Source organism: Natrix helvetica (assembly GCF_964273705.1).
Source record: "Natrix helvetica genome assembly, chromosome: 1".
Taxonomy (NCBI): Eukaryota; Metazoa; Chordata; class Lepidosauria; order Squamata; family Natricidae; genus Natrix; species Natrix helvetica.
The window spans coordinates 217,631,907-217,656,311 of record NC_138548.1 but is presented as its reverse complement, the minus strand read 5'-3'; the positions used below and the strand labels follow the sequence as shown (position 1 = coordinate 217,656,311).

The following is a 24,405-nucleotide window of genomic DNA, read 5'->3' as shown; positions in this document are numbered from 1 at the left end:
TGCTTGGCTACTGTTCTGTGAAAATTCATATAGGCTGCTGGTTATGATAAGATGGCTGTTGGAACGTGCTGAAAACTAAGCATGGTGCATAGGTTGGAATATTAGGATAGTGTTAAAAAGACCCAACTTCAAATCCCTGTTCCAGTATAAACCTCACTTTATGCCCTTAGGCCAGGCACTCACCAAACTTGTTTGTCACTGGGCAGGGGGTTTAGGGGTTTTAGATTGTGGATTTTTTAAAGTTGCAAGTCACCTGCAGTCACCATGTGTGAGATGGGCAGCTTTATAAATTTGTTTAATAAATAAAATAAAACCTACCGCAAAAAAGGAAATTTTTGATTGGATAGAATTCTTAATAAATTGTGGGAAAGTTGTCAATACAATATACCTTGCAGAGGTGGGTTGCTCCCGGTTCAGCCTGGATCAGGCGAACTGGTTGTAGCAGCGGGAGGCTCTGCCCACCCGCCAGACGCTTCTGCGCATGTGGAAAAGAGTCACGTGCACGATTGAACCAGTAATTTTAAAATATGGAAACCCACCACTGATACCTTGACTTCAAACATTTAACAAAAGACTCAATGACATGCTAATTAGCAAGATAGTGAGATGAATGGTATGACTATTAATTGGATATATAAGGGTCTCAAAAATAGTACTCTAACCAGAATTTTCTGGTGGTACTAAACAGTACTCTAACCAGTGCTTTCTCATCAAACTCAAGCTCATAGTCTTTTTTTGGGGTGTGTGGGGGATGTCTTTATTTGCAATCCAGAGCCAATTGTTAAATAAATAAAATGGTGGTAGGTATTAATTTATCTTTTGGATGAAGCCGCAGAGAGCATGCTTTTGGTCTGGGATGCTTTGCCCTGAGTAAAAGGTCAGTCTCAGCAGCCTCTGGCCCTTTCCAGCCCTTTAATTCCATGAGCATACTATGCGCAAACCAAACAAATTATTTGCGCAAACTATCTGTCAATGGGCAGAGCCAATATCTTTATGACAAGGTAATTTCACAAGGGAGCAGGCAGATTTTAAATCCAGCAATCCCAGCCTGTTTAGGGATCGACAGATTGCACACAATATTTTATATGTTACAGACAGACCAGCAATCAGTAATGCTAATTGCTTTCCCACAGAAGGACCCTTGGCATGTTTTGCTCAGAACTTTGCTTTTTTTTTTTTTAGAGATTTAGCTGAACTCAATGAGCTTTTCCCAATCTGGTGCCCCCTATGTATATCGGGGACTGTAGTACTCCAAATAACTAGCCAGTATAGACTTTGGCTCTCTCTTGGGAGCTACAATCCAAGGTGTATGGATAGGACCAAGGTGGGTATTTCATCCCCTTCATGTAGCAGTTCAAGCCAACTGGGTGTAAACGATTGGCTGCCTGGCTGGGGCATCATGATGCCATCTCGTCTTTTCACTTATTAAGGCAAGAGTTGAACAATTCAGTTTAATAAATGTTTATTCTACCCTTGCATTTTTTCCACAAAGTTGAAGCTGAATCTTATATGATATTGAGAAACCAGCAAAATCCCTAGTCAATATTTTGTTTTGTTTTTTAAAAAAGTTTTATTGGTTTTTTTCAAATATTTTGGGGAAAAGGGTACATAAATGTGGAGAAAAATTTTGACAGCTACATCATACGGAAGGTGGTACTTCCCCGGGGTCTTACATCTCTCTCTTATTTTATATATATCAAAATATCATTATTACATACATATTAGCAGTTTAGGTTTACTTCAAATTCTTTAACATCTTCAACCATACTTTATATCACTTCTAACCATTTCATTGTATTAACAATTGCAATGTGTTTTTAAATCATTTCTGTGACCTAAGTCTCATTGCTGTCTCTTCTCCCCTGTCTGTTGGCTGAGCCATGGCTCCTCCCCCCTTCATGTCTTGTGCAGTGTCTCTTGTTTCGTCTAGGACAGAGGTAGTCAACCTTTTTATACCTACCGTCCACTTTTGTATCTCCGTTAGTAGTAAAATTTTCTAACCCCCACCATTTCCACAGTAATGGTGATTTATAAAGTAGGGAAGTAACTTTACTTTATAAAATTTATAAAGCAGAGTTACAGCAAACCCCTACCGCCCACCATGAAAGCTGGAACGCCCACTAGTGGGCGGTAGGGACCAGGTTGACTACCACTGGTCTAGGAGGTTCTTGTGTTTTTCCATGAAGGCTTCTGCCTCCACTACTGTATTAATTCTCACTCTACCCCCCCTCCCAGAAAATCAATCTAGTCAATATTTTGAATTACTGCAGCATAAGGGGATTCTAAATGAGAAGAAACCATATTGTTTCTATTGCACAAAGATGACACTTGTCCTGATACTCTTGGCACCAGGAAACACTGATTACAAAACACCTGCTTCCAGGCGCATTTGGTTTTCTTACCGTGATGTTGTTTGTTTTAAGCATTATAAACCGCCAAGAGTTACCTTACTATCTGAAAAAACTTGTAAATGTTATAGTGTTCCTCTTTCAGTTAAGCAGCATTGCAAATTACCTCTTTCAATATTTGTTATGGCACCTCTCACCATGGCTTATCATTGACCATGAAGGCACAGGATCCTGGGAATATCTGCAATTCAGTAGCGTTTGGAGAATCACTGCCCATTTACTGTATGCAAACTTTTAGCACACCCTTCTCTATTTTGATGCTTTCTAGATCTTTTAGACCAGAGGTCCCCAACCCCTGGTCTGTGACCAACAGCGATCCGCAGCATGCCAGAAACCAGATCACGGAAACAAGTGAAACCCCATTTGCAGGAAGCAGACTGTTCAATACTCTGAATTCAGTGTGGGTGCCAGAATAACTGAGGCGCAGGCAGGAATAAGGCGAACAAGTTTATTCCGTAAAAGTACAGCTGCTGTCTGACAGCTCGCTTTTATATGAGCTGTCAGATGGCTCCACCAATTAGCTGTTAGCTGCGTTCCCGCCGAAACTAGAACGTGCTGAGCATGCTCAGAACACAACACAGGCAGTTCACAAAACCACGCCCCCTCCAGTCCATGATGAAACCTCTCTCCATGGAACTAGTCCCTGGTGCCCAAAAGGTTGGGGGGGGGGGCACTGATTTAGACTATACTTTTTTGTCTTTACAGAATCAGGAAATCTGGCTTGTTAAATAATTTGAGCTTTATTTCAAGCATAAAGAGGGCTAGTATAGAGACCACGGCTGCTTTTATATAAGAACCGTTTGTGTGTTGTGGTGTGCCATGGGGCTGGTTTTATCCAAGGAGTGAATAATATCTAATCAGTGTTTGCTGGCTCAGCTCACAAATGGATTTGACTGTCTATCTTTTTAGTAAGTCTGCAAAAGTTATTGTGGCCTATAAATGTGAGATCTGGTTTTCTTTCCGAAGAAGAAACAGCACTTTAACACGTACGTGGGAGTGATGGACAGCAGCGTTTAATTTTTGACTAACTGAGAAAGCATTTTAAACCAGTTCTGCTCAAGTAGCATCTTCTAAAAAAATTACAAGCCATTCAGCAAAGGTTATGTTTTTATTTTAAAGGATTTTCGCCACCTTCTTTCCCTTGTTAGAAAATAACTTTCTTTATAGGTACTATTGACAATATTGGTCTCCATAAACTAGAGTATAAAATTCCACCCATTACATATGTGTGTATAGGTTAGGGAATGGAAAATATGACAGTATTAATTTGTGCTGTGTTAGGAGCCCGTTTAGGCAGACCTTTAAATTATTTTCAGTTTAGCCTACATGCTGCAGAGTAGATTGAGGAGAGCAAGTCCTCATTTAGTGAATACAGTTGGGAGTACCCTGTTTCCTCGAACAGAAGATCTCCCCAGTTAATAAGCCCAATTGGGCTTTTGAGCGCATGCATTAAAATAAACCCTCCCCTGAAAATAAGCCCTCCCTGAAATATTGCAACCCAGCAGCAGCTATGAGGTGACCACACTCGCCGCCTCCTGTATTTCAAAAATAATAAGACCTCCCCGAAAATAAGGCCAAGTGCTTAGTTTGGGGGCCAAAAGAAAATAAGACCCTGTCTTATTTTCGGGGAAAATGGTAGAAACTTGGTCATTAAGTGAAGTGGTTGCTAATTGAAACCATTAGTGTGCTTAAAATCTTACTACTGCTTTACAGACCTATGAAGGTTGTATGTACAAAGATTGGTTGTAAAGTTACTCTTTTATCATTGTCGTAACTGCAAATGGTTGCTAAATACTACAACCACAAAATGAAGACTTTGTTTGGTATATAATTAAAACGGGAGAGAATGTACATAGTTGATCATACTTATCTCGAAGGAATATGTTCGATTGTGAGCATAATGTTGTATTTGGCTAGATTCAGAAGGTATTGGATAATCAAGCTTTGCAAAGGTTGACAGTGATGGGTTTATATTTTACTGCTACAATGAACATTTTTGCCTTGAGTTGATTTATGTTTTTGATGTTCAGCAGATGTGCATTTCGTATTATAGCTTGTTCCAGTAGATCTGTGACATTCATTCTTTGAAATGGTCTGTATGTAAAGAGGGTCCTACGTCTGCTGAGTTCAGTAACAAGTTCCATTATAAGTATTCTAGCGACTACTATCTAAAGTTTCTACCTTTAGTAAAAAAAAAAACTTTTAAAAACTTTTTAAAAGTTTAATCCACTTAACTTTGAAATACCGTAAGTTAAATGGTTGAATTCAGCGGGAGTTACATTTGGATTGATATGCATAGATCACATTCTGTCTTACAGTGGTAACCTTTACAGCTCAGCACTGGAGTTGAGAAGTTAAGTTGAGAATTGCTGACTTGGGAAGAGGCAGAGGTCAGAACCAAAGCTGCCTTATCCTTATTCAATTTCTAATCACCTCTAACCTACTGTGCTAGATTGGTAAAGGTAAAGGTTCCCCTCGCACATATGTGCTAGTCGTTTCCAACTCTAGTGGGTGGTTCTCATCTCCGTTTCAAAGCCGAAGAGCCAGTGCTGTCTGAAGACGTCTCGGTGATCATGTGGCCGGCATGACTAAACGCCAAAAGCGCACAGAACGCTGTTACCTTCCTACTAAAGTGGTCCCTATTTTTCTACTTGCATTTTTACGTGCTTTTGAACTGCTAGGTTGGGAGAAACTGGGACAATTAGCGGGAGCTCACTCTATTACACGGCACTAGGGATTCGAACCGCTGGACTGCTGACCTTCTGGTCGACAAGCTTAATGTATTAAACTCATTGGTAAGAATGGTTAAACAAAGGCATATATAAAGAACTCAGGTCTGGCCATTCATGATTCTGAGCTTTTTTGAGGGGACAATTCAAATGTAATTGCCTCTGTTCTTATTAAAAAAACAAAAAGGTCAGGGCCAGATTTCTGTTTTCCCTCTTGTATTTGCTTTTTGTTCTATCAGCGGGTATGTCGTTCCTTTCTTTTCTGTGATCGTCAGTATGGAAAATTAATTGGAGGGGGACCTATAGTTTTGTGATAGCACACAGGCTTTTGATGCTTTCCACAGATCACTGGCTTCTTTGCTCCAGCTTCTTCAATTAATTTTGAGATTCAGGAATGAAAATTTACATCCATGGATAATTACTGTGAATCGGTCAACGAGGTCAGATAGATAATCAGTTGAAACAGCAAAAAAAAAAACCTTCAGGGCATGTATAACCTTTGTATATGTACAAAAACAATCCTGGGTATGGAACTTCACACCCTTTTCTTCCAGAACCAAATCAAAGAGTAAGAAATTTAAAGAACAGTAATCTTTAGACAGCTTTATGGCCCATAATTTTCCACTCTTTTAATTGCACTCAGCTTTATAGAGGATTTTTAAAGGTAGCTAAAATTTGTGCCAGCAAGAGGTGTAAAATGGCACATCTAACAGTCTGCCACTTGCTCATATGATACTAGGCAAGGAAACCTTCTAAGCTCTTGCTTGCATTTCATTGACAGTAGGAATTCAGAAAAAAAGATCTTGGAATTATGGGTTAGTCGATAAAATTCTCAACTTCAGAGGGAAATAAAAAGACAATATAGTAGTATTTTCAGAAAACAAGTTTAAAATAATTCCAGTTTTTTAAAAAACCAATACACTATCTTTGTAATGATCTATGCCATTACCGCTTGGATCTTGTTTATCTTTCTGATTGGCCTAATTTATAAAAGGATACTGTACAGTTAGAACGAGATGCACCTAAGTACTCAGAATTAGAAATTCTGTGAGGAAAGATTTCAAAGTGTTTACTTACTAGTTTAGTTTAATGCAGTGTTTCTCAACCTTGCCAACGTTAAAATGTGTGGACTTCAACTTCCTGAATTCCCCAGCCAAAAGTTCACACATCTTAAAGTTGCCAATGTTGAAAAAAAGTGGTTTGATTAGACTAAATTTATTTATTGAATTTCTAGGACATCCCAAACTGTCACTACTGTGGACAACTTATGTGATACACCAAGAATGTATTTATACTATTATACTGATTTTGCTCCTCCAATAATGCCAAGAATTTTATATTTACATCCTTCCCTTTATCCCTATTACAAAATCCCCCCTTTTAAAAATTGTCTCCTGAAAACAACATTGCTTGTTTTTAAACATTTTCCACATTTAATTTGATTTCTAGGACAGCCAGAAAGGGAACTGGGAATAGTGACTCAAGTCTACCTTAATCAAACTGCATTCTTAAACTAAGGAATGTTATGGTGACAATTGCCTTTCCATAAGGTGACCATAAAAACTAAAACAATAATATGTCAAATAATTATTGTGTTCTTCCTCAGGTCAAAGTAATAAGTATTTTGCTAACATTTTAGACCTCCCTAAGCAGTTTCTTGAATCTGTCCCATAGTAGTGAAAGTCTTGCCAACCTCTGGTTTGGACTGACATTAAACAAAACTTGAAGAGTATCAAAAGTGGTGCAGATAATTAGTCCACTATCCACTCTACAGAGTAATATTGCAAACTGATGTTGGAAGAAAAATCCGATCTAGTTCCAAGCTGGGAAAAAGACCCTGAAAATAAAATGGAGGCAGGCCGCATGGAAAGAAGGTCTCTGTTTATTTGAAACAGAGAAACTAGTGAAGGCAGCATGTTTCTGGGGTGGCTGACCAAATAGGGTCAGGATAGGTGGGCTTTTATACATTTTTGGGGGCTGTTGTGATTAAGATGCCTGTTCCTGTGTAAGAAGGTGTCCTTTAATATTTTAATGGCTGTTGCCAGATTCCTATGGGATCATGGCTGAGTCTTCAGACAAAAGGGGAAATGCAAATCCTAGGTGTTTGTCCTAGCTTGTCAGTTTGCCTAATTGTGTTTGGAGTCTCTGCTCTTTGCTTATGAATAGATTGGCCCAGTCTTTCTGACTGGATACAAAATCTCCATTCCAAAAAACAGCCTCTTCAAGCTGCTGCTTGAAGCTGTTTTCCTATGACAGGAAGACTGGAGCTGCTTTCTGCCTTTAAGAACATGTTTCTCCATTTTTCCTTTGAGGAAATATAATATTCTGCCTCTTTTAATGTCCCCCAAAATATTTCATTCTCTAGGAAGAAGAGGGTTTCCCACACTGAATTAAGGTTGTTCAACCATGATAGTAAAATCAAGAAATGTTAATTGAAAGTCACATGCTGCCTTGACAAGGTTTTTAGTCTGAGATCCCCGTTAATCCTAACACATAAAACTAAACACATCTGCGTGCTGGTTTCCTCTTGTCTCAAAGAAACCCTCACTCTATATTCATCAGGGTTATGGCAGGCCTGAGGTATGCATGTTATTAGGAAGAAAGAGTTTGTTCTGGGGAAAGATTAGTGAAGAGCAAACAGATCATTTGAAAAGAGTTAAAAGTTCATTTTGTCAGGCTAGATATTTTGTCAAGCTTTAGGTTAAGAAAAATTTGGTCTTGGAATCGTCCTCCCTGAGGAATCCAGTAGGAAAATTGTTCTGAAAAAGTTATTTTATATGGTGTCATGTAATGCAAAGATGAAGATTTTTTTATTACCCAAGTTAGTTTTATTTAAAAAATAATAATTCCTGTGTACCAAGTTAGACAAATCTCTGTTGGTTGGGCCCATTTCTAAAATAGATATAATGACATGAGTAGTTCTCAGTAATTTGATTTGATTTCTGAAAAAGGTTTGAAATTTTGCCATTTTTTTCCAGTGTATTAAATCTCTGCAGAGACTTACAGCCTTTTTGCTAGAGGAAATCTGTCTGTATTCACTCACTCACTCACTCACACACACACACACACACACAGAGAGAGAGAGAGAGAGAGAGAGAGAGAGAGACCTTGTCTGTCTCTCTTCCTCCCCTTCCCTCTCTCCGTCCCTCTCTCTCCATCCTCTTATCTTACTACTGAAACTGGGCTGCAAACAAGAAATTAAAACCAGAAAACATCAGAAAAGCAAACGGTTGTTCTTTGTGGGTCATTGTGTATGTATGTATATGTATGTATGTGTATATCTTTGCTAGGGAGGGGAGCATAATCTCAGAATTGCCTGTCCCAAATAGTCTGACTTTTCTGAGAAAACATGCTTTGTAATATATCATGTAACCTAGTGAGGTAACTGTTATAAAATAAACACTTTTGTGTCATTAAAGCTTTACAATTAATTAAAAGACTTTTAAAGAAAAGAAAGCCCATATTTTTCAGTTCCATCCTCCTTACTTTTTTTCCCCTTTGAAAAAAACACAGGGTAAATGAACCACTACATTTTTATACAATGTAGGCAGCTGCCAGAAATTATGGCCATATTTTATATTATAGAAGCATTTGACTGCATTCTTTCTCTAGAATAGGAACATAAAATATAGGTAAAGCTTCAAGGAATTATTCATTAACTCTGAAAACCCATTATCCATTTGCCTCTCTCTCTGTGTGTGTGTGTGTGTGTGTGTGTGTGTGTGTGTGTCTCCTTCCCCCTTTCCCCCTTAGGTTGTCCCTTTTTTGCATTTGCAGAGAGATAAACTTTTGCTGGAGGAAGAAAAAAGAGTTTTACTTGAACCAGATCTTTCAGTTTCTAAAGAAACATTTTGATGGTGACCAGATGTCTACTTATCTCTTGGATTTATGTATCTGTATAATCACAATAGGTTCTATAAATCACCCTTCAAGAAACTGCACTTTTGTCTCTGGTAGTATTTTTGGGAAGTGGTACTTATCATGGTTGGGCAAGAAATAATCCTTAGTTCTACATGAGTCATGGGAATGAGTCAAACCCTATACCATAAAAATAGAGCAGGATCTCCACCGTATCTGCCTTTCTCTGCTGCAGCTTGAAGAGAAAAGTGTTAGGCAGAATCTGGGTCTGTAGCATGGCTCCTACGACTTTACCCTAAATATGGATTTAATGTCTTCTATTCTCTTTTGCAGCTACTGTGACTGATTCTAAAGATCCCAATTCTGGAGAGAAAGCCCTAACCATGACACCTGGCAAGGAAAGGGAAGCACTCTATGGTAAATTGGTCATTTAATTTGCATACCTTTTAAGTAACTTGGTGGCTTTTCAGAAAGCAGGCTCAAATGTCTCTCTTTTATAGCTGAATGTCTACTGTTTACAGCATTTCTAGAATGGCATGTTATCCTTGGTTTAAGAGGGTTACATACAGAGCCATAAGCCCTGTTTGGGTGACTTCCAAAACCTCATCTGACCATTATTGCTAAACATTGTGGCATGGTTTCTTACCATTTTCAGGCAGAAAGCCACATGAAAAGGACTACCACAAGTTCTACAGTGATGATCTTCAAATTATTTAAAAAATAAGGCCTATCTGCACAACTTTCCCCAGAATCTTTTCCCATCTTAACGAATGTATCTTGTCTTTTTATGTACACAGAGAGCATATGCACCAAAGACAAATTCCTTGTGTGTCCAATCACACATGGCCAATAACATATTCTATTCTCATTCCATTCTATTCCTATTCTATTCTAAACAAAAATTCTCAGTCAGTTTGGATCATTGTGCCATCTGAAACGGCTTTTGGATTTAGACAAATGTTAAGAGTGGCATTATATAAAACTCCCTTCATTTTGCTTTCTACTCATTCTATATTGCTTTCTGGTTCATGAGATTTCCCAAAGTGATTTACATTGCAATAAAAAGTTAAGGACAGCTCAATTTACCAGACCTTTATTTATGTCCATGATGAAATATGAATGTTTGGTTAGTTTTACAACATTTAAGAAAGATGCTTACTTTTTTGTTTATCATTGGGTAAAAGAATTTGGAAATAATCTTCCTCCAACATATTTCTCAGCTGTATGTTCTTTGAAAGAAAGACCTATAGATTTATGTGTACAAAGTATGAATAGCATAAATCTTATATGTCTTCATAAATGGATATTCCAATGAGTTAAGGGGACTTGCTTCCAGAATAGTAGGTGTAGATTTCTGTTTTAGTTTGTACTAACATCCTTTTGGAATATGAAAATGAGAAAAATTAGTGAAAAGCTCTCCAACTGCAGCAACAGAATATTTAAGATAAAATATAGGCATTCTGATTTCGCCTCACAAGTGAATGTGAGTTTGATCCTAGGTAGCGGCAGATATTACGCTCTCTGGGCACAAAGAGAAAATATCTGTTGTGAACTCCATGTAGGTGTCAGGAAGGGCATCTGGCCAGTAAATGCTCAGCTCCATTCAGTCGCCCCGACTCTACTCTGATGCAAGGGATTATGGGGTTGTTAAAAGAGAGAAAAAAGAGACATTCTGCTGATTGTTCTATTTCTTCCAATGTAACTCATTCTCATTAACTCAAGTTTCTCATAAGTGAACTATATGGAACTGGGAGAGAAATTTGTTATCTGCCAAGTTGTTAAACCACCCAGCAATATTCTGCAAGATAATTGTTATGGCTCTGCAATCAGGCTATCACCAGCTCCCAATCCATGATAGTGAATGTTTTTTTAAAACTTTATCTTGAAGTAACATTATGGCCAGGAATACTGTCTTTCAGGCTATAAACGCCTCTACATTCTTAAGACATACTCGAGGCTAAGACTGGTTTTGTCTGTGGTCGTCAGATGTGTCAGAGAAAGTTAAATACGGTTGATGTGTAGGAGTATTATAACGTTTGAATTTAAAGGGTCCAAATGGTAATATTTAAACTACTTTATAGGTGTCTTGTCCCAATTTACTAAGAAAATAAAACACTGAGAAAAGTAACATTTTATTGAACCACTTTTAGAAGTTGAATGTGGTTATTGATAGTTTTGGGTTCTTCCTTATTATCTTTTGATCAGAGACACTGGGGGCAAATCTAAACAGACCACATTCATAGTAGCATAGGAAACTACCCAGAATCACTTTGGATAGTGAGATGGGTGTCATATAAGTTTAATACATAATAAAATTTGTAAAATAATAATGTTTCCAATGACAAATCCAAATACAATGAAGTAAAAAAGCCATTTGAATGGAATACAGTATCACTATTGGTTCTCTATGTTCAAATAATTAAAGAGACGTTATTATAAAATTCCAATTAAGAAAAATCTGTACACCTAGGATTGTTGAAATATATTGGCCGTTTTGAATCTCTTTATTATTTCCACTAATATGCATGATGCATGTACAACACAGCATTAATCGGCTTGGCAAGCAAAATATAATACTGTTTTGCCAGACATATGGCTAATACAGCAAATTCTAAAGTTTTACTCTTTCTGTACAAGGTGACCAAATTATAAAACTGGGACAGGACAGTTTACATTAAATTTGTTGAAATGGATTTTAAGTATGCACTTTGGATTGTGACATGAAGATATTTTCTAGATGTTTTTTTATGGGCATGTGTGATCAGCATATATTTGATTAAACACTTTTGGAATCTATCATAAAGCCATTCACCATACCATGTTTTCCCCAAAATAAGACAGGGTCTTATTTTCTTTTGACCCCCGAAATAAGCACTTCCTTATCTTCAGGGAGGTCTTACAATTTTTTGAGGTGCAGGAGGCGGCAAGCATGGTCACCTCATGGCTGCTGCTATGTTGCAATATTTTCGGGGAGGGCTTATTTTAGTGCATGTGCTCAAAAGCCTGATTGGGCTTATTATCTGGGAAAGTCTTATTTTTGGGGAAACAGGGTAGATACACAGTACATAACACAGACACGCATATATATACATGTATGCACACGCACGCACACACACACACAAATTTTGCATGTGTGTTTATAATTCCAATCTTGCCTACTGTATTAACTTGGCCACAACATTCTTTCAATCATTGTTTTGTCTTTTGTTATTCGAAACATTTTAGAGCCTAAACTCATTCATGTGTACTCACATGCACTAAGTCTCTTTGTGACACAAACATAAGATATTTGGAGGAGTGGCCATCTTGTCTGCCAGAGCTTTAGTTAGTCTGCTTTTTATTTTTTATGTTGCGAGAAGTTTGTGAATTACGAAATTATAGTTGAACATATATTTGCCTGAATCTTAAAATATTTTTAAATAGATCTCTTACCTATCAGATTTTCAATTTCTAATTGCAGATAAAATATACAGTAGGTACTTTAAAGTCTTAGCAGATTTAGTTGTAACTTCAGATGGCCAAAACAGAGATATTTGCTTGCTTTTAATTCCCTTTTTAGTTTCTTTGTTCCCCTCTTAAGCTATTTATTGGAATTCAAGTTCTATGAAAATTTGATTGTGCTGTTATAATTTTCTGGAAGAGAGTATAACGCAAAGTGGGAAAAGGTGATCAGACAATAAATTACTGCATTGAGAGAATGTATATAAAGAGTTAACTTGAGACTTCCTTGTAAGGAAATTGAGGCAGAAAATTAGCAAGGAAAAGAAATATGTGAGGAAAGGACAGCTGATACTTAATCATAGAAGCAAGTGAATTAAGCAGAAAAGGAGACAATCATTGCACGTGAAAAGAGAAATAAAATTATGTAACTCAGCATTGAGTTTTATTGATATTGATATTAATAAATCTATTTAGATTTATTGATCTAAATAGAAGTAATTATATTATTTGTTCACACAAAGTTATTGTTCTGTAGAATTTATAATAAGCGAAATACACAAAATATCCTCAGTATGGCTAGGTTAGTAAATTGAGTTTATTGATTAAGGAGTTTAGAGATTCTAAAATACATCTATTTCTCATCAAAATAAAGTTAGAAGAAATTGCATCACATGTAGACTTCCAGTGAGGATTTATGATGAATTAGATGCCCCTGAAGGAGCAGGGATGACATGGTGGCAGAGATCAGTGGCCAGACAGTGAATTCTGTTCGATGAAGTCTTTCTGGAAAAAGGAAAGATTGTTAAATCGCCCACTTGCACTCTGAACAGCTGCTCTACACAGTAGTCTAGAGTACACTACAGGAACTGAGCTTTTTGTGGTCAGCTTGTATTATCCCTCGAGTAAACAAGGCAGGAAACAGGACTAGATGAACTAATTCTACTTTACTGTCGGGCAATATTAACAGAATCATTCTGAAGGTAAAACCTCCCATCGCCGCTTTTAACCGACTGATCAGTTAAGGCAGATCCTTCCTAATTTTCTTTTCCTAACCGTTAAGCCCTCCAGGTGTCCTGCTTCTCTTGTCCGATTGTTTTCTAGGCAGCATCTCTTCTCCTCTTTTTTCTCAAGATCATCCATACATTTCATTACAGGTTGTGAGTCGAGCAGCAGGGAGTTGTGGGATTTCAATCAAGCTCACAGATGTACATTTAGTCCTTGACTTACAACCATTTGTTTAGTGACTGTTTGGAGTTACAACGACACTGAAAAAAGCGACTTCTGACCGTTTTTCACACTTATGACTGTTGCAGCATCCCTAGGGTCACATGATTGAAATTCAGGCGCTTGGCAAGTCACTCATTTGACAATTGCAGTGTCCTGGGATCATGTGTTCACCTTTTGTGACCTTCTGACAAGCAATCACTACAGTGATTCACTTAACAACTGTGGCGAAAAAAGTTGTAAACGGAAGCAAAACTCACTTTAATACCTATCTCGCTTAGCACAGAAAATTTAGGCTCAGTTCAGAGGTGGGATTCACTTACCTTCCCTACCAGTTTGCAAATGTGAGCGTGCATGCGTGCTTTGCTCACTTGTGCCTCGTCTGTGCATGCACACCATCTGTGCATGCGCAGTGCTTATGCATTGCGTCAGGGTGGGTGGGTGAAGTCTCCCATAGCTGCTGCTACCGGTTCGCCCGAACTGGAGAGAACCAGCTGAATACCACCTCTGGTTCAGTTGTGGTCATAAGTCAAGGACTACCTGTAATGTAGCCTAATTGGTACATTGAGCCTCATTTCTTAATCACTTTCAGAAATTGCTTCTTAATTGCTTGTAAATTATTATGAACCTTTGGATCTACAAGTTTTATAGCACCTGGTGAGTTGCCTTCAAGTCTTAGTGAAAGAGGTTTTAAATTTAAGGATTTTAAGAAATTATTTATTTTGGGGAGAGGACAATAAATAGCAAAAGGGTGATTAGAACATTGACTTTGTAAATTACAGGATCCAGATGAATTTGAAATAAGTTTTTGAAATTCATTATAAGAATCTTTTCCATGAAAAAATGTGGTTGTTTTGAGTTCTTTAAAAAAAAAACCTAATAGGATGCGACTTTAAAGGTTGGACACTAGAAAAAATGGGGAGGAGCTAAAGATTACAAAAGAGAAGAACTCACTAATACAGATTGGAGCAAAATCCTTTAACATGGACATACTGAAGAATATTTGTGAACAATGGACCCAGAAGTTACCTTTGAGAGTGTCTGCCCTTATGGATACTGTTTAAAAGTTGCTATGGAAAAGAAAAAGTTTTATCTGACAAGACCAAGATTGTTTAAACTGGATTTAAAAATGACAGACTACAAGAATGACATGGAAAAGAAGCCGCACTGGATGCGCATGAAACCAGCTGATGTCTTAATAATTAAAAGAGATACAAAGAACAAACCCAAAGTTTGACCTAGATAACTTTCTTATACGAAGTTTGCAAAAGGAATTTGCTAAAGGTTTGAACAATTTGGGTGGGTGGGTGGGTGGTGACAAAGAAAAAAAATGTGAAGAAATCAAATTCTAGGACATTATTTGAAGGGATTAAAGATCCAGTCTGTTAAAAGTACATGTAGTCCTTCACTTGAGACCAAATGTCAAAAGAATCAAAATTATAGTCTGCATAATTTTTCATTGACCACATCCCTATCTTTTTTTTTCTGATCCAAAGGGATTCACAAAGTGCATAATAAAAGTTAGATATTATGCTTCTCTGACCTGTAGTGCTGTTCTCCGTTTGGATGGCTTTCAAAAGCATTTTGACTCATAGGTGGGTGATAATTCTGCCAGTGTCTTACTTAGTCATGATGGCTCTATCTTAATTCTAATAAGCCCCTGTGTCTCTTGTAAGGAAGATGAGAGTGATAATTGCAGCCTTACCTGTTTGTGGGCTTCCTGAAGGCACAGAGAACTGGAGAGTGGGGTGGGGGAAACGACAAGGGGGTTGGACTGAAAGAAACCAGTGCTGCATTGCAACCCCAGACCTGCCCCTGTTCGATATACGTTGCAACATTTCAACCCCAAGAAGGGCAGAGCTTGCAACAGAATACTGCAATGCTGCTTTCATCATTCTGGTGTCAGTACAGCAAGTCGGGTGAGTTTTTGCCCCATTTTACAACCTTTCTTGCCGCAGTTCTTAAGTTAGTAACACGGTTGTGAAGTGGTTTCCCCATTGACTTTGCTGGTCGCAAGGTTGCAAAAGAGTTATCACATGACCCCGGGGCACTGCAACTGTCATAAACACAAGCCAATGGCCAACCGTCCAAATTTTGATTGCGTGACTGCGGGAATGCTATAGCAGTTGTAAGTGTGAAAAATGGTTATTATTGGTCACCTTTTTCAGTGCCACTGTTGCAATAGCACTTAGCCTTATATACTGCTTCATAGTGCTTTTACCTCCCTCTCTAAGCCGTTTACAGAATCAGCCTATTGCCCACAACAATCGGGGTCCTCTTTTTACCTACCTCAGAAGGATGGAAGGCTGAGTCAACCTTGAGCCTGGTGAGATGCGAACTGCCAAACTGCAGCTAGCTGGCAGCTGAAGTAGCCTGCATGCTAACCACTGTGCCACCTTGGCCGCTGTAACTTCAGACGGTCTGGTTGTAAGTTGAGGACCATCCATAGCGAGAGCCTGCAGACCCCATAGCAGAAGAATCTGGTCTTGGCCACTGTGGGATCAGAATGGTGGAGGAGACAAGCCTTGGACGCGATCCTGTGTGGCTCTTAACTTTGCCCCTTTCTCTGATACGAAAAAGGGTTTGTGGAATTTCAGATCATCCCAGTATTTTCACAAAGGAAATGTAAGGGTACAAAAAGTGGACTTGATGGACTTCCCGAAGTAAGAGATTGTTGGGTTTGCCTCAGTAAAAAACAAAGAGACACCCCCCCCCCCAAATTATATACTGATAGTCCTTGACTTAGGACCACATTTGAGCCCAAAGTTTATGTTGCTAAGTGAGACAGCTGTTAAGTGAATTTATGAATTTACTTTTTGGCCACAGTTGTTAAGTGACTCACTGCAGTTCTGAAGTTAATAAGATGGTTGTTAAATGGATCTTGACCTTGCTTGTCAGAAGGGGGTCACATGACCCTCCCAGAACACTGCCATCGTCATAAATAGGAACCTGTTGTCCAGCATCCAGATTTTGAGCCTGTGACCATGGGAATGCTGCAATGGTTGTAACAGTGAAAAATGGTCACAAGTTAGCTTTTTTCAGTGATGTCATAACTTCAGATGGTCACTAATTAAACTGTTGTAAGTCAAGGGCTACCTGTGTAGTTCCCTGAGCTTTTGGGAATGCTACCTACAGTAGACTACTGCTTGGGGCTAAATCTTTTTGAATCTGAACATCCACCTAGCGCAGAATAAAGCCTAAATTCTGGGAAATTCCCGATTTAAATCCCCCAGCTTCTTCCTCATTGTAGTCCTGCATCAGATGGCCGTTCATCTTCCCCCCCCAAATAAGCTGCCCTGCCAGTAGGTTATGAATAGAAACCATTCTATTATTTCCTGGTAGAGCAGACTATTTTCCTTGCTGACCTGCAGTTAGCGGACATTCCATTACGTTGCTTCTCTGCCAAAAGTTGCTTATTATTTACTGTGCAACTTCAAGGAAGTTTCTGGCAACAGATTCGAGTTGTGTGCTACCTACTTTTCCTTAAGTCTTTTTTTTTTCCTGGCATTGGTTAACTAGCTGAGCAAGGTGAGCTTAGCTGTTTGGGGCGTGGTTTTCATGGCACAGGGTGGCTGTTGCATTAAAGCTCTCAGGTAAATCCGAATGGCATCTCCTGTTCCTTGGAAGGCGGAGAGAAGATGTAGGAGGAGAAACCAAGTTCATTGTCTCAACCAGCAGTTCCCGTATCTCTCTCTCTCTCTGTTTACTGCTCCAGTTTCTAGCTATAAATTGGTCACTTCTTGTACATCCCGAGGTGTCAGCCTGGGGCTTTTTTTGATCTGTGGAAGCAGAGCTGAGCTATAATGCCTCGTGGAGAATACAAACTTGAATACAAGAGTGAGTACAATTGGAGCACTGGAGGGGAGAGGTGGGACTTATAAAATTATCGTCTGTGTTGTGAAACTTTCTGCAGACCTAACGTCTTCCTTGTGGGTGGGTTGTTTTGCTATTTTGAGAAGTACAGGTATTGCGAACGCTTTTCTGTGGAACGTGGTGTCCCTATAACACCTTTGATCTATTTTTTGCTAGGGTGATGATGAGAGAGATTTAGTTTATTCCCAACGCTTTTCCAAACGAAATCAAGATGTGGTTTTAAATAGAATGTCCAGATTAAACCGTTGATCTAAGTTTAGGGGGAACTATAGCTATGGAGCCCATTAACAAGGTAAAAAGTTTGCATTTCAAAGCAGCCCCGATGAATAGATCTGAAGAATCAGCCCAATCCAGCACCTGGGTTCCAGAAGTGAGTTTTAGGTAGGGAAATAAGATCAGAATTTATTTCATGAATGAAAAAAAACATGTAATAACTTTAAATGAAAAAAAAATATGGAAGGTTTGGGAGAAAAAAATGAGTTGGCAACTATTGGGTTACAATTTAAGCATATCAAAATAAATTCTTTTAAGCAGACATAAACAGAATACAGTAGGTAAAACTTTAACAGTATTTGATTGCATGTCTGCAAGGTGAGAATCTTAACAGTGCCCAGATCTCCACTCTGTAGATGTTCAATCAGACATATAATTTCTCAAACAAACAGATAAGGAAAGGGAGGTAGATGAGAGGTGATAGTTAAGTAGGGAGGAGAGTAATTTTTTTCCCCATGCTACACAGATTTGGGCGAGATGGGAAGAAACATTCTTATCCCAGAATGCTACAGCTTGCAAGGGGAGAGCCAGAAGCAATCAAATTATAATTGTAATCAAACGAACATTTGAAAAATAGCCTTTGAACATTAGCCTTGGCAGGCATTTTAACATGCAATTGGAATTATAAGAAATGTCCCCCAAAAATGATAGGTGTCTTCATCTAAAGATAACTCTATAACTGCAGCAGAAAATCCCCCTTATAGATTTATAGCTTTCTGAGCTAATGGTTCTTTGTCGGTTCTAACACTTCCATCAGTCTGGATTGTCGTTGTTGTCAGCCATTCAGCCAGGTCTGACCCTTGACCACTGTATGGATCAGCACTCTCCCTGCCCCCTCTGTCTCGCACTGCCTTCTTAAGATCCACCATGGTCATCCCGGTGTCATCCTTTATAGTGTCCAGCCAGCGGGCACCCCTTCTCAGGGGTGGGCTTCAAAAATTTCAGCAACAGGTTCTCTGCCTGGTTGCTGAATGGGCGTGGCCTAGTCAGCCTCCTGCATCACGGGGGGGGGGGATGTTTTCACCCTCCCCAGGCTCCGGAGGCTTTCCCCGAGCCTCTGTGAGGGCGAAAACTGCCTCTCCCAGGATCTGGAGGCCCTTTAGAGGCAGGAAACGGGCCCGTTTCTGGCCTTCTGGAACTTCTGGGAGGTCCGTTTTTCCCCCTCCCCGAATCCGTGCCCGTGCCCTGCACTTACCTCACATCCAAAATGGGCCATGTGGAGACTCCTGTGAGGGGTGGAGTAGGGTGGGATGCGAGGGGCCAGCCAGGGGTGGGATTTTGGAGGTTCTCTGAACCAGCCCTAATATTAGCTATGGGGTCTCCCGAACCCGGGCGGACCCATAGCAGCCCACCCCTGCCCCTTCTCCTTTTTCTTCTGCTCCTACAGGGTCTTAGATAATGAATGTGTGTCTTCTAAGAGCTACCTCTGGGGACTGGAAAAACTATCAAGTTGTCTGTGTTTAGTTGTAGTTCTGGGAAGAGCATATATGCTGTATAGATGCAGTCATTCCTATCTAGCATGATTTAAGTCTGTACGTGTGTCTTTGAATCAAATTTCAGTTTTCCGTTCGTTTTACCAAACAAATATGCAATTAAGGATTAAATACCTTTGCATAATTGTACATAATACAACCATGACCTGGATGACTGAGAATCTTCGTATACCTTTGCATAAATGATAACTTGGTGTGTGTGTGTGTGTGTGTGTGTGTGTGTTCAGTTACTGTGTGCAAGGAATGGCTTGGTCTGATGTTGTTCATTTAAGTTCATTGTTGAGATACAGATTAGATCATCTTACCCCTACCTGGCTCCCTGCAAATGTATTGATTCCATGATATAATTAATGGATAATATTTTCAAATGGCATGAGATTTTTCCCTCAGTGGATAAAGCATAACATGATGCACTTGTACTACACAGAGAGGGACTCCTCCGGGTGCCGTCCACTAGGCTGTGCCAGTGGACGACACCTAGGGGAAGGGCCTTCTCTGTGATGGGCCCGACCCTCTGGAATGACCTCCCCCCCGACATTCGAATGACTACGGATCTCCGCTCCTTCCGTCAGAAACTTAAAACCCACCTATTCCAGCTAGCCGGCTTGGCCTAATTCCACCTATCCCACCTCAGTCCTATTTCTAAATTTTTAAAGATTGGTTTTAAGGTCTGTTTCTTAATTTTTATAAATTGTACAGGGGTTGTTTAATCTGATTTTTACTTATGTGTATGATTGTTTGTATGTTTTAAATTTATTCCTGTACACCGCCCCGAGTCCCTCCGGGGAGAGGGGGCGGTCTAGAAATTTAATAAATTAAATCAAATTAATCCGTCTTGCTACTCTTCTGCTCTTCCTACTTCTCCACTTTCCTGATCACATCATTCTTTTTATGCTTTGCAGAAGATACCTCTGGGGATGGTGTTAGTACCATTTACAGCAACCCAGTATCGCCACAGGCTTCAGACTCTACAGATGAATTTACCTCCTACTTTGATCAGAAAATACCTATTCCAGAAGATGAAAAGGTTAGTATGAGTAATAAGAGTGATGATGGGGGTCACCATTGGTGATAATTTCCCTGGCATTTTATTGAAGAACACCATTGTGTCAAAGAGGGAATGGTAGTGTGAAGAATTACTGGTCACAATAACATTTGTGCAAGGTATGTTCAGCTTATGCTGAGGTTCAATCTGAGTCATCAAAATATATTAGTGGAACATTCTGATGTTTCTGAAGGTTCAGGAGAACTAAACTTGGTCTCTTGATTGCCTGTTGTGTGTCTGGATGAGTCATTTTTCTGGAGTTGCTTTCTTTTTCTTTTAAATCAGTAATTGATGCAGAAATTTGGGGTTTGGTGCAGACCGAGCCTTCTTTAAGTATTGTGCTCCGTCAGTCTCCCTCTAAGTGCTTTTAACTGTAATTTTCATCAGCCCTAGCCTCTGACTACGTCATTTGGAGTGAGTGAAAGCTGTATTCTAAAACTGGTGGAAGTATCCAGAGAGGAAAAAGCTGCTATAAGCATGACATTGCTTCAGTTAAAGACCAAAAAAAAAGCCTATAGTATTCAAAAATCTATGCTTCTCTTTCCTGCATCTTCCTGGCATGGAATACATTTGATCACAAATGCAATTTGAAGATCGTTCCAATGTTTCTTTGCTTCTTCCTAATGCTTGTCAAGGATGGGAGATGATGGGATGAGAGTGGTATTTTACTAGCCAGTATAATTATTAAATGAGTACACGGATCCTTTACTAATCCTCTGTGAAGATAATAGCTACTGTCTTTAATTTCCCAAATGAATAGTTGCACCAGTATTCATTTTTGTTCATTTTGTTTGTGATAAGATTCCATCATCTATGGATTGTCCTGACTTTAAGGACCTTCTGTTATTGAAAGCTTTCGCTTTAGAATTCTAAATAAGAATTATATTAAAGGAATATGCAAACTAAGGATGATGGATTCTTTTTTTACTCTCTAGCAATCCTGAGTATTGAATAGGGCTCATAATCTATGCAAGCACAACATCTTTTTTATTACTATCTCAGCCTTTTTAAAAAAATTGAGCAGTATAATTTAGAATGGAGATGAGGAAATAATTCAGACGATGATTTAAAATTGAGTTGTTAAAAAAATTGAAAATTGATCTGTTGCATCCAGTTGTCTAAGAGTTGCTAATTGATCTTCCACATCAAAGTTTAAGAAAAAATAGTTTTCTAGAACAAACTTTGCAAGACCTAATATAATTTATTATGGAAATAAATTGATTTGATAACACCATGCCATATATAGTGTAAGTAAAATATAATGCTTTGCCTCTTTGAATTAAAAACTTTATTGATTTTAAATAGTAACAAATAATTGACATCATAACAGTTGATATTAATGGGTGAATTTATATATTCCCTTGTGTGAAAATACTTAATATCTCTCCCCCGCTTTTCTCCATTTCTGTTTCTAAAGCACCCGTGGTTCAGTTTTCGAAAACTCTGGGCCTTCACTGGGCCTGGTTTCCTGATGAGCATTGCCTACTTGGATCCAGGTAACATTGAATCAGACCTACAATCTGGGGCAGTTGCAGGATTTAAGGTAAGTGGCTAACCTGTCTTTTTGTAAAACTCTTCACTTTGAAACCTGTTGTAGAGATTGATCAGAAGAATGCCTTAACAATTCAATTCAAGGATACTGATCAAAACGAGGATTTTTCTAAACACATTTTTTTTAAGATGCCATCTTTAAATTGTATACTGAAAATGTTTAAAAATGGGATTTTGCAATGTTAGGGAATAAAATACAACAGAGGAGAATTTTCTTGGTTTGTCTTTACATCTGAGTCACATTGAACTGGTTCACATTGAATATTAATTGCCATGAATTAGGTTGATTCATCAGAATGTGTCCTGTTCATTGTGAGTTACATCTTAATAGCTAAGAGGCAGACCATAAAAATTGGGGACAGAACAGATGACATTTCAATCAGTCCTACATTGTTTCTAAATCAACCCAGAAGCCCCAAATGTGTTAGGGTAAAACTAAGTGGAAAGGTACTGCTGACCAGAAACCTTCTCAGAAAGAATCTGAAACATTTAAACTTTGGTTTTTAAATGTTAGGGTTTTGCAATATGAAAACAAAACAAAATAAAAATTTGAGAAGCAAAATTTTTACCCCAGTGATTCTCTTTACTATTTGACCGTTAGTTTTTCTAATAAATTTGCCTCATGTTTGGCTGGTTAGATTAGCTTGAAGCAATGCGTGTGGTTTCCCACATTTAAAAAGAATTACTAGATCTTATGTTTTATTGTTACATCTAACTGAATACCTATCTTTGCTACCCGTCAAGTTCCAGGAAACATAGGGTCAGGGGTGGTAAACACTTACCTTTCCTACCGATTCACAAATGTGAGCATGCACAGCCTACCCCACATGCGCTTTTGGTGAAATGGGATGCTCTAGAGCCGTGGCGGGTGGACGGGGCCACCTGCCATTTCCACTACCGATTTGGGCAAACCGGTCCAAACCAGTAGAATACCACCTCTGCATAGGGTTCCTAGTTCTTTTGAGAAAGTAGTCAGAGGGATCTCTAAGACATTTCAAGTTTCCAAAGTTCTGCATAAACAGGTGAATGTTTATGTAGCAAACCCCTATTTGGAATGTTTTGTTTGAGCATTAAATTCTCCAGGACAAAAGCCCAAATATGTCTGATGAAAAGTAAGGTTCTCTGGGGCAGGTTTTGATTGTGAGAGGGCTTGGATAAGTATCTCCAGAAATGCAAGTATTGTTTAGTTGGCAGAATCCCTAGATTTGCTGTTCCTCTTCCAGAATATTGCCATCCTGAGCTTGTTTTCATTTTTGTGTATGTATATTTTTGTTTTTCAGCTGCTCTGGGTTCTCTTGTTGGCTACTATCATTGGTTTGCTCTTACAACGTTTAGCGGCGAGGCTGGGTGTGGTAACAGGACTTCACCTGGCAGAAGTATGCAATCGACAATACCCCAAGGTGGGTAAATTGATGGTGCCTCTGTCTGCATGAACATGCCAGGGGACAGAGGGGCTTGCTTTTACTAGGATTGGGGCTTCTCATATTTATCTCAGCTCTTTCTTAAGTGTTGAACATGTTGACTCACAACTGCTAGTTCTTCACTCAAATCAACACTACTCATGGCTTCTCCATGGTTTGTTTAGCTCAGACTAGCCTGACATGAACGCTGACTGTGATTCTATCACACCAGAAGAAGCCATTACGAAACTAATCTGTCACCATGCTTCAGATTTTCTTCAGGTGGACAGATCCATAATCAAATGTGAGTGTCTGTTTGCCAAACTGTGTTAAATGAGAGCTTGACAGTGGCAAATACTTGTGGACAGGAGCAACAATTGGGTAGCAGTCATGTCTGTGTTTTAGCCATAGTCCTAGGAAAACAGGATGTCCGGATACCTTATGATCTATAGATCGGGGTGGGCAACCATGGCATCTTTACAACCAGTGGACTTCAACTCCCAGAAGTCATGAGCCAGCCATACTGGCTCGGGAATTCTGGGAGTTGAAGTCCACAAGTCATAAAGTTACATGGTTTACCCACCCCTGATCTATAGGATCATACAATAAATAAAAAGTGAGATTACAAAATCCAAGAAAACTGGGACCAGGAAGGAAGAGAAGTCCAGGGAAAGGTCCTAACTGTGGATAGTTCTGAAGTCTCCGAAATCAGAGGCTGAGTTTTTGGGAAAAACAGCTGGGCAAGCAAATGGTATACAAAAAGAATGAGACAGAGGGATTATTCCAGAGGACAAAAGTACAGAAATTGCCCCATTCTCTTTCACAACACAAATGCAAACGCCCCCATCCCCCTTTAGAGGGAGGAGGGATAAAGGGAAAAGGTCACTCCAATCAGAAGAGAAGAACCCTGCAGAAAGAGAAAGTTAGGTAGGGAACAGAGAAAAAAGAAGATGTTGCCCCCAGGGATAGAACAAGAAATGGCTTTACAAAAAAAAAACAACCCAAAAACTTGGGTCTATAAATAGAGAAGGTTCCCAATCCATGGATTTTTTTTCTTGCAGTCTTTCCTCTCAGTGAGGTAAAACGGAGTGGCTTTTCCTTTTCAACAAT

General features: G+C 39.1%; 1 protein-coding gene across 3 annotated transcripts in view; it reads left to right on the top strand.

Annotated features, from left to right (window-relative positions):
* The window catches only part of SLC11A2 (solute carrier family 11 member 2), a 79,960-nt gene that overhangs the window by 19,291 nt on the left and 36,264 nt on the right, over positions 1–24,405 (top strand). For all 3 annotated transcript variants that reach the window (XM_081938006.1, XM_081938004.1, XM_081938005.1), the window contains exons 2-5: positions 9,329–9,412; positions 20,202–20,326; positions 21,762–21,887; positions 23,176–23,295. In XM_081938006.1, coding sequence (XP_081794132.1) covers positions 9,379–9,412; positions 20,202–20,326; positions 21,762–21,887; positions 23,176–23,295 — 405 coding nt within the window. In that variant the 5' untranslated portion in view covers positions 9,329–9,378. The remainder of the gene's footprint in view (positions 1–9,328; positions 9,413–20,201; positions 20,327–21,761; positions 21,888–23,175; positions 23,296–24,405) is intronic.